The following is a 15,241-nucleotide window of genomic DNA, read 5'->3' as shown; positions in this document are numbered from 1 at the left end:
TTGGAGGCGAATGAAGGAATGGAACTGCTGATTAGGATAAGTCTGACATAGTGAATCAGTGTTGCTGAGGAGAATAAGAAGAAATACTTGCAATTACATAGTGCCCTTCACAACCTCAGAATGTCCCAAAGCACTTTACAGGCAGAGATACATTTTGAAATGTAGTCATTTTCGTAATATAGGAAATTTGCGGCTGCCAGTTTGCACATAACAAGCTCCCACAAGCAAGTACTTGCTGATTGAGGAAGAAATATTGGCAGGACACTGGGGCTATTACATCTGCTCTTTTTCAAGATCATGTCGTAGGATCTTTTACATTCACCTGAGAGATCAGACAGACAGATCTTGGTTTAACATATTACCTGAAGGATGACACCTCTGACAGTGCAACATTCAGTCAGTATTGCACTGGACTGTAAGCCAAGAGATTTGTGTTCAACTCTCTGGAGTGTGACTTGAACCTGGATAAAGACAAGAGTGCTACCGCTGACCTGCAACTCTGAGGCAGCGTGCACGTTTCAGCACACGGACCTCAGGAAGCAACGAGTGATTTGAGGAATGCTGAATATTGTGAAGATAAATTAATTGATTAATCTGCTTGTGTGAATACTTCCATCATGAACCAGCTTACTTCCTATATGAAGTTTAAATGGTGGCTTGTAGTGAAAATATGATTGATATGCATTAGCCTGAACTTGTCTGTGGAGCTTAAGCACTTGCAAAATAAATAATGTAAATAATTATTGCACAATAACTACCCAAGCTTGTTGTTATATTGTATGTTAACCTTTATATGGTTATTTTTGTTGTACTACATCTCTTGCACAGATTTTTCAAGTGTGCAAGCTGGGTAACTATTGACAGCTCAGTCCCCATTATCCTAAATAACTAATTCTAGTTGATACATAAATCAACCATGCACAAAGAAAGCCCTAGGTTTGATCCTTGGTTTGTACTGCATTAATTATTTAAGGAAAGTTGATAGTAAAATTGCTTGAGCTGATTTCTGTAGCACTGGATTATGAAGAAGAATTTCAGCTGAGGTTGTCTTTCTTCTACGTACACATACTGATGATTTACCAATGAACCGCCAGCTTCAGTTTCTAATCAGTACAAAGATTAAAGTTTTTGAAAGTAAATCTCAGATAAAAATGTGGGTATCACAGGAGCAGTAGAGCCAACACCCTGCTTCACTTGCAGATTTTTCTTTTAAGATTGTTCCTATATCAAATGTAATATCCTTTTTCGGGGGAATATTGCCATAGAAATTTGCACAGTGTTAATTTAAAGGATCTTTGCTTCACATACTTTACTTTTAGTATTCAAGCATTGGATTAGAGGAGAATGTGTTTTCAATTAAGATCATTTTGAGGGTCCCTGCTGAAGATTGCTTGTTTATTTTCTTAAGATAATACTTTGCCAGTAATCTCTACTTCTTCAATATTTCATAACCCATGGAGTTTGTTTTTGTCATGCAACAAAGAAAATCCAAGGCTCCTGTCTCTTTAACTCGAATATACTGGATCCTCCTTAATCGTGTGAAGACTACTGTTTGGCCTTCCTGAATTATTTTATTTGTTCTTGAGCATTGGTCACAAGGTGCTGCTTTACTATGAAAAGCAATAACCTCTGGAAAAATATTACTTTGGCGCAGAAGATACCAAGTGAGTGTTGAGGAGCTTGATCAGCAGTCTTTGGCATCTGCTAGGAATAATGAGCTGTGACTATTTAATCGCTCTATGCCAATTCCTGTCTGATCGGTTTATCCCAGAACAGTGCTTTCTAAGAGGAATGTTCCAAAGCTGTAGAGCTTCTAAAATGCACGTGATGTGACTTCTCAATTAGAAAGGAAGGCAGAAATTACATTTATATAGTGCCTGTCATGACCTCTGGACATCCCAAAGTGTTTTGCAGCCAATTAAGTAATTTTGAAGTGTAGTCACCTGTTATAATGTTATCCCATAAGAGATTTGAATTGTGTTCAAATGTCCTCAGAATTTTACAATAGCGCCAATATCGATCTGATGTAAATGACATCTTTCAAGTGAAGAGTTCCCGCATGAAAAAAATATCTTTCAAAAAGTTGTCACTGAGTTGTGTTAGCCAATGATGTCAGGACTGTGATAGAATACTGTTCTTGCCTGGATCAGCATAGCTCCAACAGCATTAAAGGAGCTTGACCCTATCCTGGACAAAGCAATTTGCTTGATTGGCACTCCACTTTAAACATTCACTACTCCACCACCAGTGCACAATGGTAGCAATGTGCACCATCTATCAGATGAACTGCAGCACGAGGCTTGTTCAACTGCTGCTCCCAAACTGTGCCATCTGACGTATAAGGACCACAGTGGCATGGGAGCACCACCAGCTTCAAGTGTGCCTTCCTGACCTGGACATATATTACCATTCTTTCTTTGTTACTGGGACAAAATCTGGAACTCGCTAGCAACAGTACTGTCGAAGAACCCAAATAGGATGTAAGAGGCATGTGAGCAATTATTCAGTATCTAAGCAAAGCCCCTGAAGTGTGATTTTGCTATTTTGTATTTTATGTATCAAGATGGTTGAGGTGAAAAACAAAGTTCATAGCTATGTAGATTTATATGACATTGAAATTGAGGCACATGTAAGGGACATTTGCTCTAGTCAGTGATGGGCAGCACAGTGGCACACTGGTTCGCACTGTTGCCTCAGCTTTCGTTTCCAGCCTTGGATGACTGTGTCGAGTTTGCACATTCTCCCTGTGTCTGCGTGGGTTTCTTCCGAGTGCTCCGGTTTCCTCCCACACTTGAAAGATGCAAAGATGTGTGGATTGGCAATGCTAAATTGTCCCTTAGTGACCCAAGATGTGTAGGTCAGGGGAATTCGTGGTGTAAATCTACGGGGTTACAGGGATAGGCCAGGATGGGCCTGAGTAAGGTGCTCTGCCGAAGAGTTGACGTAGACACAGTGGGCTGAATGGCCCCCTTCTACACCATAGGGATTCTATATGTTACCTCAATGCTGCTGATAGATTATTTGAACTCCACTCAAAAAAATACTTCCACCATGGACACAAAAATGCACAAATAAATTTATAATTTAAAACGAGAGACTGCTCTTTCAATAATACTGTCATTAATGATTAGAACTAATTCTATGTACTTTAATCCATCCAAAGTAGATAGACTTATGGGCTCTTAATTTTTGTCATGATAAGTCACGAGAATGAGTTACATTCTACCCCAGCAAGTTTGCACGGCCGATTATTGTGAGGAGCATTTGACCACTGAACTCCCTCCCTCCCTTTCTTAGCCTTGTCCCTCTAATTCCCCTTGCCTCCTACCCTTCCCCTCGCAAGCCTTCCTACCTCGCTCCCCCCCCCCACCCCAGCTTTCTCCATTCTCTCCATTCCTTCCACCCACCCTCTGCCCCCTGCCCCACCATCACCACTTTTCCCTTCCCTGCCGCACCATGAAGCACTGCTCAGCTGAAGCTGTAACCCGCTTAATTATTGTACGTAATCAGTGTTTGATATGTTTTTGGTTCCAGTTGTTTTGACTGCAAAATTTTGTCTTTATGCACCACTCCTATTCAGTGCTCAAAAATTGCATTATTTTTCTGGGAATTTTTAATTGCATTCTGCAAAAAGTAGGCATCTGCAGGTTCAGCAGTTATATCTAACAAACCTGTTAAAATCTTTCCATATGCCTTCTCAATTTTATGACGCAAAGATGTACATAGAGCTCATTTGACCTGGGATTGGAAAGGAAAGCCGAAGGTCCATTCACCTGAATATTATTGACCTTATGGAGATGATTCAACTTGAACTAACCACAAGGATTTTTTAAAAATTAAAATTGATGAGCTTGAAATGTACATGTATATTCTTAACATTACATTAATAAAGTCAGCAATCAATTCAAACAGTATATTTGACACCACAGCATTAGGTTTATAAAAACTTTCTTGCCTCTCTGTAATCATAGTTTTTTCAATTGCCTTTAGGGTCCATGATACCATTTTCTATGAGAGTTCTTCATGCAGAGCTTCCACAGTACTTGGGGAAACCACAGGAATCATTGGACAGGCTGCATGCCATGAAAGTAACTTGTCTAAAGGTAGGAACTTATGAACTTTTGAGTTGGTCCAACTGTGTCATACTCTCAGAAATGTACTCTGCTTACTAATGTTTGCCATTGCAGAAAAGTCCAAGGAGGATCCCATTGCAAATTCAATGTATGGTATGGTGAAAAATCTTGTTGGAGTAATTTATTTTTCTATTTGTGTAGCCACACATGAAATAGCCATGCATGAAAATGTATTCGGAGGTGGAAACTATTTACATTTTTAGTTGATTCTTGTCAGGGGAATTCCCAGTATGCTGTTGCGTCATTACTAGTTGCAATCTCAAAATTTTTCTCTTTTGTCATTGCTGTTATTGACAGTGAGCAAACAGTCTACTTTTTAGTGCTACTTTTAAGCTAATGTTTAGGTTGTGAGGGTAGACCAAGATGACTTGCTGTTCCTCGCTGACCCTAACACCCCTCTGCCCCAATCCATCCACAATTCCAAATGGGACGATGCTTTGTCTTAGTATCTTTCCAAGCAACAGTTAAGGAAATTAATCCTGTGGGGAAATCACAGATATTTTAGTCCCACACTCCATAGTGTATTGCATTTGTTAACTTTCTCACGTGGTTTCTCTGCGGTAGCTACTAAATGTAACTTATGATCACCGTTTAATTGACCAAGAGTATTTTAATTGTAACTGCTCTGTATGACATAAGGTGGTGCAGCAATCTGCAATTTTTCCCAAACTTGTAAAGGTTACATTGTGCAGGTAGATGAGATTAATATATTTTTTAAAACACTTAATGTAGAACTTGTAAGTTTTTCAGGCCTCTATATTTATTATTCACTAAACTGATCAAACTATATGACTGAAGTAATGAACATTCATTGCATTTGTTAAACTAGTGAAGTTTTGATATCACTTAATATTTAAGACGGATCTGAAGTCATGCAGAAGGCCCATAGCAGTAATGATTTAGTGAGTAAGTAGGCAAGTGGTAATTTGTGATGTTAAACAGATCTGAAAGCTGAATGGCTCCTGTAGCCCAACATAATAATTTCATTTATTTTCAAAAATAACCACTTCTTACGTTTTTAAGTCTGCCATGTGTTCGGTTTCAACTTGAAATTTGAGTAAATCCTTGTATGGTAAAGATTCTAGAATCCATCGTTATGAAACAGATGTCCAGTGAACAAGTTTCTCGGGAGCCAAATTTCATTTTGCCAGCTCAGGAATAAGGTCTGGTTGTGGCAATTGGCAATGGTAGTAAATGACATCTTACAGTCTTTGTGAAATTGAAAGCACTGGTATTTCCCTCTTTCATTTCCATCTTCCTTTCTCAACTCACCTCTGCAGCACAACTGAGCTCAGGTGCTTCCTCTATAGGGAATTGTTAGACCACTAATCTGTAATGATGTGTTTGAGTTTCAATGTGCTGTGCCATTGTTTTTTTCATAAACACACAGGCCCTCAGTCTGTTGTTAGTTGGTAGTTTCTCCTGAAAGTTAAATTCAGCCATCGAATAATAATGCTGAACTCGCTTTAAAAACATACACTAAATTATTTATTTCACAGCTAAAATAACTAATTTTGATCATAGTCAATCCCCACCATTATGTATATCTAGCACAAGAAATTGCGTGGCAAACTACTTTTAATTCAATAGTGTTTTGTTCAAATGATTTGATATTTTAAATATTAAAACATTTAAGTAACATTGTAGTGTGAATTTATTTTAATTTATTGGGCAATTCAAATTGTTTAGCACAGAAACAACTGAATAATCCCAAGTAAATTGCATATTGTTGGGTGAAGATGCTGAAAAGGACATTGTGAAATGTAATTCAGAAACCTATGAAGTTTTCTGCAGATATTTTGATCGTCAGCCATTGATGTTGTAAAGCACAGTTTACAGCTTGAGCATTCCTGTTTCCCACTTCTTTAAAATTAATTAAACCATTAGAATAATAAAAATAATATTGACTGCAATTTCCAGGTTCTAATTTATAAATTGTTGCCCCTTAGGTGACATAACATTACTTAAGCATGCAGATAATGTGTTCAAATGTTGTTTTGGATTGTTCTAACATAATCTGCCTCACTGCTGTTGCCACAAATTTAACATTCTCATTTGAACATGGGGAAATAAACAGGTTCAAACTTTGAATGAAGGTTTATGCCATGCTGAGTATACTTTTGGAGCAGGAATGTGATATTAAACATGGTAAACACATTTTTGTTTTTTTATTTCTCAATACTTTGAAAGAAATGAGCACTTTTGTGCCTTTTAACAAAAATTACTTTATCTCAACTTCATTTGTTTGCTTATTTTCCTTCCTGTGAATACTTAGCATGTTTTGTTTTCCTTTCGTCATGTATAATTTAGTGGAACAGAGATGCTTGAAAATTTATTTTACCTGTATTTGAATTTCCAAAAATACTAAAGTGCATGCGAACATTAATTCTTTTGTCTGGCTCACGTTTTTTGTTATATGGTTAACTTAACAATATAATTTTTATTAGCACCATGCTGGACTATGTATCAAAATTTGTTTTTCAGGGAAACCACTGTGAATCATTCAGTTGCTTTGAATATTTTAATGAGTAGGTAATTTTGCACCTTCTAGCTTTTTAAAATTACTTAACCTTTCATGCAGGTCATTGATAATCTGGAAAATGGATTAGCTGAAGATGGAAGTATGATCAATGTGTCCTCTGAGAACAGACAAGGTGTGCCAGTTTTTTTTATTAAAGGGTAATGTCAGTTTTCATAGGTAACGTTAATGTTGCACAAATAACATTTTTAAAGTAGTTTAAACAGGGAAATAATCTAAATATTTTCAGAGATGTATGCTGTTCAGCTTAATTTCAATTTGTAATTGCGTTGCAGATTTGAGGAACAGTTTTTTTTAAAGTGTTCATTTTTAAGGCAATTAGTGTACACAAGTAATATTTTTTTTAAAACTACACTCGGTAAAATAAGTGTGCTGAAAATTGAGAAACCTGAACAAACTCCCTTCTGCAGTTTGAAGGCTTTCCTATCACCTGTCAATAAAGTCTGCAATTGAAAGTCAATCTTCAGCTTAACTTACAAACATTCCACAGCTGCATGGAGCAGATAACTTAAACTGGCCAAAAATTGACAGTCTTGTGCATATCTTTGAAGCGCTGGATGCACACAGTTTAGCCAATTATGCAGCTGGGAAAACTGGCAGCAGAGACAAGCATGACTGTAGGTCTGAACACTGTTGATCTGACTTCATGGAGCACCTGATAATTGTTTATCCCTGTCATTTGCATATGATTTTTGTTGCTTGAGTTGGAAAATTTCAGATTCATTAACATGCTAATATTGAGCACATTTTTCCTACTTTACTATATTAAAGGAGTAGTATTCCCAGAATGGAACTTGTTAGTGGTGGAATTGTTAATATTCTGCTCGTTGCACCCTTTAGAATTAAGCTCCAGTCTAAGAATACGGAGACACATTTAAAACAGAATCATGCCTGCTGCTAATAATCTGAGCCAAATCAATCGGGGAGGTGTTGAGCCTCGGCTGCAGTAATTGAGGTGTAGGCAGAAAGACAAACTGGTTGTGATAACTGGTTTCAGAGATAACTTGCACCACCGAATGAATGGAGCGGGGGGGTCGGGGAAGAAGAATCCTCTTTCTCCTCGCGTCCCCTCCTAAAACAATTAATATGACGTTATAATTGGCCAGATATTATCGATTTTGCAGGAGTCCGCATTGACTTAGACACAAGTGCTCACTTTGCCTGAGACAGTCCATGGGTTGCAAACAGCTTGCCCTACCCTTTCAGAATTTTTAAAAACCTTCAATTACATATTTGAATGCTGTCAATAGCTGGCAGTGTCTGTCAAACACATCACTGATTTTGCCAATTAAATCTAATCAAACTGTAAAAAACAAGATCTCTTCCAGTTTTCTGAACTCTTTCTTCCACTTCCATGTTCCATTGTTATTGTTTTACCTCCCTCCTTTTTATTTCTGTTCTGGAAGTCAGGCAGGTGAGGAGAGTCACGGAATTAAAATTTGGGCAGGCGAAAGAGAAAACATTATGACTAAGTGGAAAATAGCAGAATATCAGGAAAATGATGTTCCAACAAAATATGGACTTGGGCAAGGATAGGTGGTGATGTAGTGGGATTGTCACTGGAATAATCATCCAGAGACACAGTAATGATCTGGGTTCGAATACCACTATGGCAGATGGTGAAATTCAAAATCAATAAAAATTTGGAATTAGAGTTTAGTGATGATCATGAAACCATTGTCATTAAAAACCCATCTGCTTCACTAATGTCCTTTAGGGGAGGAGATCTACTGTCCTTACCTGGTCTGGCCTACATGTAACTCCAGACCCACTCTTGAACATCATCTGAGATGGCCAATCAAGCCACCCTGTTCAAGGGCAATTAGGGATGGGTAATAAAATGCGAGCCAGCAATGCCCACATCCCATGAATGGACAAAAAAGGTATGCAGAAGCAACAGCATCTGAACTCCAGGAATAAGATAGGGGAAACTGAGTTTATCTCAAAAGTGTCATTGCTTTTAAAACTCTACATTTCCAAACAAAGTATTTTGTTGTGTCACAAACTAATTAGTATTATAACTTCAATCATAGACTGTCATTTCAGCATGCAATTTTTTTTGCCAAGTTTAGACTATGATTGAAAGTATAGTACCGTTATTTTGAGCAAGTTCAACTGGACACTCCTGATTATTATTTGTGAAAGCAATCATACAGATACATACCGATTTTGGTTTTAGAACCATAGGAAAGTTATGGTGCAGAAAGTGGCATTTAACCCATCATGTCTATGCCAGAGAAAAAAGAATCTAGCCGCATATTTTAATCCCACTTCTAGCACCTGGTCCATAGCCTTGCAGGTTGCAACACTTCAGGTACAGATCCAGGTACCCTTTTTAATGAGTCGAGTGTTGCAGTCTCAACCGCCAACTTAAGCAGTGAATTCCAAGTGTCCAGCATCCTCTGCTTTTCTCCATTTCCCTTCTAATCCTTCTTCAATCAACTTAAATGTATGCCTTTCTGATAATTGACTTGTCAGTTAGGGGAAACAAGTATTTCCTGTCTACCCTATCTCGGTCCCTCAATTTTGTACACCTCAATTAGGTCACCCTTTAACCTCTTTTGTTTGTAGAAAAACAACCCTAGCCTATCCAATCTCCCCTCATAGCTGCAATTTTCAAGCGCCCCCCCCAGCAATATTTTTGTAAATCTCCTCTGCACTCTCTCCAGAGCAGTTATGTCCTTATGTAATATGGTGACTAGAGCTATACACAAAATTCCAGCTGTGGCCTAACCAGCATTTTATACAGTTCCATCATTACATTCCTGCATTTTCATTTAATACTTTGCTCAATGTAGGAATGCTTTCCATAATGTAGGAATGCTTTCCATATGTTTTCTTGTCCACCTGTCCTGTCACCTTCAAAGACCTGTGGACGTGTACTCCAAGATCTCTCATTTCCTCAACTCCCTCTTTTTGTTTGAGTATTCCTTTGCTTTGTTTGCCCTCCCCAAATGCATTCCCTCAAACTTTCCTGGTTTGAATTCCATTTGCCATTCTCTTCTCACTCAACCAAACCATTGATATGATTCCGGAATCGGCAGCTATCCTCTTCACTGTAACTATCACGATCTAAGTAATGTAAAGTTTATTTATTAGTTACAAATAAGGCTTACATTAACACTGCAATGAAGTTACTGTGAAATTCCCCTAGTCGCCATACTCCGGTGCCTGTTCAGGTCAATGCACTTAACTAGCACGTCTTTCAGAATGTGGGAGGAAACTGGAGCACCCGGAGGAAACCCACACAGACACAGGGAGAATGTGCAAACTCCACACAGACAGTGACCCAAGCTGGGAATCGAACCCAGGTCCCGGGCACTGTGAGGCAGCAGTGCTGACCACTTTGCTACCATGCCGGTAGATTGATCATTACAAATGAGTATCACTAACTTAAAATATGAGGCTTCTGACAATGATTTGATCCAATGCATTGCTTGATCCAAGAAAATACAGGTGTTCAATCATTCGTCTGCGTTAGTTTAGCTGATCTTGGCTTCAGTGGTGATAATTAACTTTAGGAAGAAGGGGATGCAGCCAGAATTCCTACTTTGATCAGTGAAAAACCACCACTGGGAGTTTGCAGGATCAGGCTGGGCTGTGATGTCCATTTGAAAAGCCTAACACCATCTCATGTCAAATTTAATACAAAAGCAGCATCATCTCTATATGATGAAGTACCTAATATACTAAAACATCTGAAGGTGCTTCCCAATAGCATTATTGAACAAAATTCAACACCAAGGTCAGGCAATATGACAACAGTTAACCAAAAGCTTGGTCAAAGGGTTAAGTTCTAAGGGACATGAAGAGAGAAGGGCAGAGGGGTTTAGAAAGGAAATACCAGAGCGTGAGGCTCAGGCAGTTGAAAGCATACCTGTTCATGATGAAGTAGCAAGAGGCCAGTATTGAAGGAGTGCATTGACCTCTAAAGGTTTATGGATTGGTGAAGGTTACTGAGATCAGGAGGGCAAAGGTTTGGGAAGAAATGAAGATCAAAATCTTAAAATTAATGTGTAACTTAATTGGAAACCAACAAAGGCAAGCAAGCATGATTAGAATTGATTTTGGTAAGATATCAGAGAGCTTGCGGTTTTCAGAACCTGTAGAACTTTTGGGAGTGGAGGGGGAAAAAAATGACATTTCTATTTCATAAAATGAAGGATGATGAGAGTTCTTCCTTTGTCAAAACAACTAGCGTTTATTTGGCTGGATGGGCCTTTAACATTGTCACTGCATATTATGAGCCCACTGCTTCTCATCTGATATATCTTATATCATCTCATGATATAAATTGTAAGAAGTTGAGGGCCCAGCACTGATCCCTGCAACACCACAGTAGTTACAACTTGACAACCCAAAAAGGACTCATTTAATTCTACTTGCTGCTTTCATTTAGCCAACCAATCCTGTTCATCGTATTCTCACATCATGTGCTCTTATCTTGTGTAGTAACCTTTGATGTGGCAGCTCATTAAAAGCCTTTTGGAAATCCACCTATAGACAGGTGGTGATTATATGTAAGAAACACCATGGACACTGTAGATTTGGAATGAATTCCTTTGGAAATACAGAAATACATAATATTTCCTTAAACGTTAATTAAACCAGTAAGTCCTATAAAATAAATAGTTTCCAACTGTTTTGTAAATGCAGTGTTGTGCCTTGTACACAATATTTCACAAAAAATCACTCATACTTACCTTTGGATACAATGTCACAATCTAACTTGCAGAGGACGCACCAGTATAAATTTTGAACATGAAGTGTGACATGATTTAAGAGCAGTAGTAAATGCCTGTTGTGATACACCTTTAAGAGGTGTGGTTATGTTTCAGATATACAGCAGTATCAGGGATGTGATGTTCCGCACCATGTAACTCCTGTACATGGGTGGTCTGAAGAAGGTATCATGGAGACCTGTGTACATGCAGAACCATTCTTGAATAAAGAATCCACTGTTTTGTGTTACTGATCCTGTTTTGAATGGTCGGTGTCTTATGCATAGTCGTAGCTATCAGAGCTTAAAACACAGCAATGCCTGACGTTTACATTTGTTCTTATTTATCAAATAATATATGCCATACGCAGCTTTGGTAGGAATAACAGCAAAATGGACTATTATTTAAATGGTAAAAAATTGCAGCATGCTGCTGTGCAGAGGGACCTGGGTGTCCTTGTACAAGAATCACAAGGAGTTGGTTTGCAGGTGTAATTAAGAAGGCAAATGGAATTTTGTCCTTCATTGCTAGAGGGATGGAGTTTAAAAACAGCGAGGTTATGTTGTAGCTGTATAAGGTGCTGGTGAGGCCACACCTGGAGTACTGTGTACAGTTTTGGTCTCCTTACTTGAGAAAGGATATACTGGCACTGAAGGGGGTGCAGAGGAGATTCACTAGGTTGATTCCGGAGTTGAGAGGGTTGGCTTGTGAGGAGAGACTGAGTAGACTGGGGCTATACTCATTGGAATTCAGAAGAATGAGGGGAAATCTTATAGAAACATATAAGATTATGAAGGGAATAGATAAGATAGAAGCAGGGAAGTTGTTTCCACTGGTGGGTGAAACTAGAACTAGGGGGCATAGCCTCAAAATGAGGGGAAGCAGATTTAGAACTTAGTTGAGGGGGGAACTTCTTCACACAAAGGGTTGTGAATCTATGGGATTCCCTGCCCAGTGATGCAGTTGAGGCTGCCTCATTGAATGTTTTTAAGGCAAGGATAAATACATTTTTGAACAGTAAAGGAATTAAGGGCTCTGGTGAGTGGGCAGGTAAGTGGAGCTGAGTCCACAAAAAGATCAGCCATGATCTTATTGAATGGCGGAGCAGCTCGAGGGGCCAGATGGCCTACTCCTGCTCCTAGTTCTTATGTTCTTATTTGGGAAGTTGTAATTGCTAGAAAGAGAAACAATAAAGGACAAGCACATACAAACAAACAATGCTGGAAATACTGAGCAACTCAGGCAGCTTTTGTGGAGAAAGAAACAAAGTTGATGTTTCAAGTCAATGGCCTTTCATCAGAAGTGATGTTTCCCCCTCTGTAGATTTTATCTGACCTGTGAAATATTTCAAGCATTATCTGTTTTTATTTCAGCCTTATCAGCAGATTCAGTACTTTAATGTAAAAGGAAAAGCATATTCTGAACCAGGCCAAAAATCATTCTGGAATTAATTTGGATTCAACGGCCTGCCCAGTTCAGTTCCTTCTCGGCGCCACCACAGTTTGTTTCTGTTCGCTCCTGATCTCATCCGACACTGGCTTTGCCATTAACAAATCACGTCAGGAAACAAACCTCCAACATTTATCTTTAAAAGCAGAATTCTTGGCCGTCTCAATATGTCAACATGGGACGACATCAAAACATGAAATTCATACACAAATCAAAGCAGCTTTCTTCTATAAAATTACATTCTGTCTTGCACCATATGCCCCAAATAAGAACGTGACAGTGGGCAGAAAGAAAATAAAAATTAAAGGAAGTTAAAATTAAAGTCTGAAGACAACAATTATGCATTAAGTTAAATTATTTTCAAGGTTACACATTAACAGTCAGTACATTCATGTACAGATCAAAATAAGCAAAACAAGCAGTTACCAATAATTTCAAATCAGTGCTAGAGTTAAGAACTTTCCCTCTTTATATCAATATTCACTAAAGTAGTGCATTCTCCAAAGAATCACTGCTGTCGAAAAATAGAGACTCAATGTATTGAAAATAAACCAATATGCAGCTGAACTAGAAATGTAGTCATTTATACCCATTCTATAAGTATTCAGAGAATTGTTTTAAAGGATAATTATTTCAATATTATCTGTTGCAACCAGCCTTTCTGTCACATTTCCATTTTCACAGCTACCCCCATGAATCAATATCCAAACATTTCTACAATATATTTTAAGTCAGGTGCAGTTTACTGCAAGTAACTCAAGCTGGAATAAAGCAAATCTCAGGAAGTATTGTGCAAAGTCTGACATTTACTTTGAAAGTGTAGCTTATGAATTGCGTATTTAAGTTGTATAAACTCAAATTACAAAAGAAATTATGTAACTGAAGGTCTGCTCATTGTACATGAAGCTCTGAGACTTTTGAGAGACGCAAGACAGACATACAATCTGAGTCTTTCTTTTCATGAAAGCATTACTGTACCAAAATGGATGACCTCACATTTACCAACATTGTTCTCCATCTGCCAGACCCTTGCCCACTCACTCAGACTGTCTATATCCCTTTGCAGACTTTCAGCATCCTCTGCACACTGCTCTGCCACTTATCTTAGTATCATCTGTGAATTTTGACACACTACACTTGGTCCCCAACTCTAAATCATCCATGTAAATCGTAAACAATTGCGGTCCCAACACTGATCCCTGAGGCACACCACTAATCACTGATCGCCTACCAGAAAAACACCCATTTACCCCCACTCTTTGCTTTCTGTTATCACGAATTAACCAATCCTCTATCAAGTTCCCCATTGTCCACTGCACATGTAATGTTGTCAAAGAATTCCACCAAATTAGTCAAACATGACCTGCCCTTCATGAACCCATGCTTTGTCTTACCAATGAGATAATTTATATCCAGATGTCTCGCTATTTCTTCCTTGATGATAGATTCAAGCATTTTCCCGACCATAGAAGTTAAACTAACCGGCCTATAGTTACCCGTCTTTAGTCTACCTCGTTTTTTAAACAGTGACGTCACATTTGCTGTTTTCCAATCTGCGGGAACCACCCCAGAGTCCAATGAATTTTGGTAAATTACCACTAGTGCATTTGCTATTTCTCCCGCCATCTCTTTTAGTACGCTGGGATGCATTCCATCAGGGCCAGGAGACTTGTCTAACTTTAGCCCCATTAACTTGCCCAACACTACCTCTTTTGTGATAATAGTTTCTAGGTCCTCACCTGCCATAGCCTTCCTGTCATCAATTTTTGGCATGTTATTTGTGTCTTCCACTGTGAAGACCGACACAAAATACCTGTTCAATGCCTCAGCCATTTTCTCATTTCTAGTTATTACATCCCTCTTATCCTCTAAAGGACCAATGTTTATTTTAGCAACTTTTAAAAATATATTTGTAGAAACTTTTGCTATCTGTTTTTTATATAGTTCCCAATGTTTATTTTATGAATAGCTGAGCTGAGCAATATATACCAGTTTGTGCTGAGTTAGCTGATCTCAGTAGGGGTGGTGGCAATGGTAGCAGTAAAGAGGCTACAATTGAACCCTGTTGTAAATGCATATCTGAGCATTGAAAAGAATGACTTTGAATATGACTATGATTGTCCTCACAAACAAATATTCGACTGGCACTTACACTAGCCCTGAGTGTATCAGTAGTTGTCACTTGGGTGAGGTACCGTAGGATGGCAGGTACCCCAGTCGAGAGTCAAAACAATTTCACCTGAAAAAAATTAGATTGAACATCGGTGAGAAGAATAGATCAGCTCTGATTATGGTGGTTCCATGTTCGAATAGCTCCTTTAATGCTCGTTGTCTCTTGCTCCCACAAGAAGAATGGCCACTTGGCTTCATAGCTTCGTTAACATGAATCACTGCTGCTA

General features: G+C 38.5%; 1 protein-coding gene across 4 annotated transcripts in view; it reads left to right on the top strand.

Annotated features, from left to right (window-relative positions):
* The window catches only part of trappc12 (trafficking protein particle complex subunit 12), a 76,773-nt gene that overhangs the window by 31,845 nt on the left and 29,687 nt on the right, over positions 1 to 15,241 (top strand). For all 4 annotated transcript variants that reach the window (XM_078213202.1, XM_078213203.1, XM_078213201.1 and 1 more), the window contains 2 exons: positions 3,991 to 4,103; positions 6,715 to 6,787. In XM_078213202.1, coding sequence (XP_078069328.1) covers positions 3,991 to 4,103; positions 6,715 to 6,787 — 186 coding nt within the window. The remainder of the gene's footprint in view (positions 1 to 3,990; positions 4,104 to 6,714; positions 6,788 to 15,241) is intronic.

The sequence above is a fragment of the Mustelus asterias genome, chromosome 5 (assembly GCF_964213995.1).
Source record: "Mustelus asterias chromosome 5, sMusAst1.hap1.1, whole genome shotgun sequence".
Taxonomy (NCBI): Eukaryota; Metazoa; Chordata; class Chondrichthyes; order Carcharhiniformes; family Triakidae; genus Mustelus; species Mustelus asterias.
Note: the sequence above shows the minus strand (reverse complement) of the source record. Positions and strands in the feature narration are given on the sequence as shown.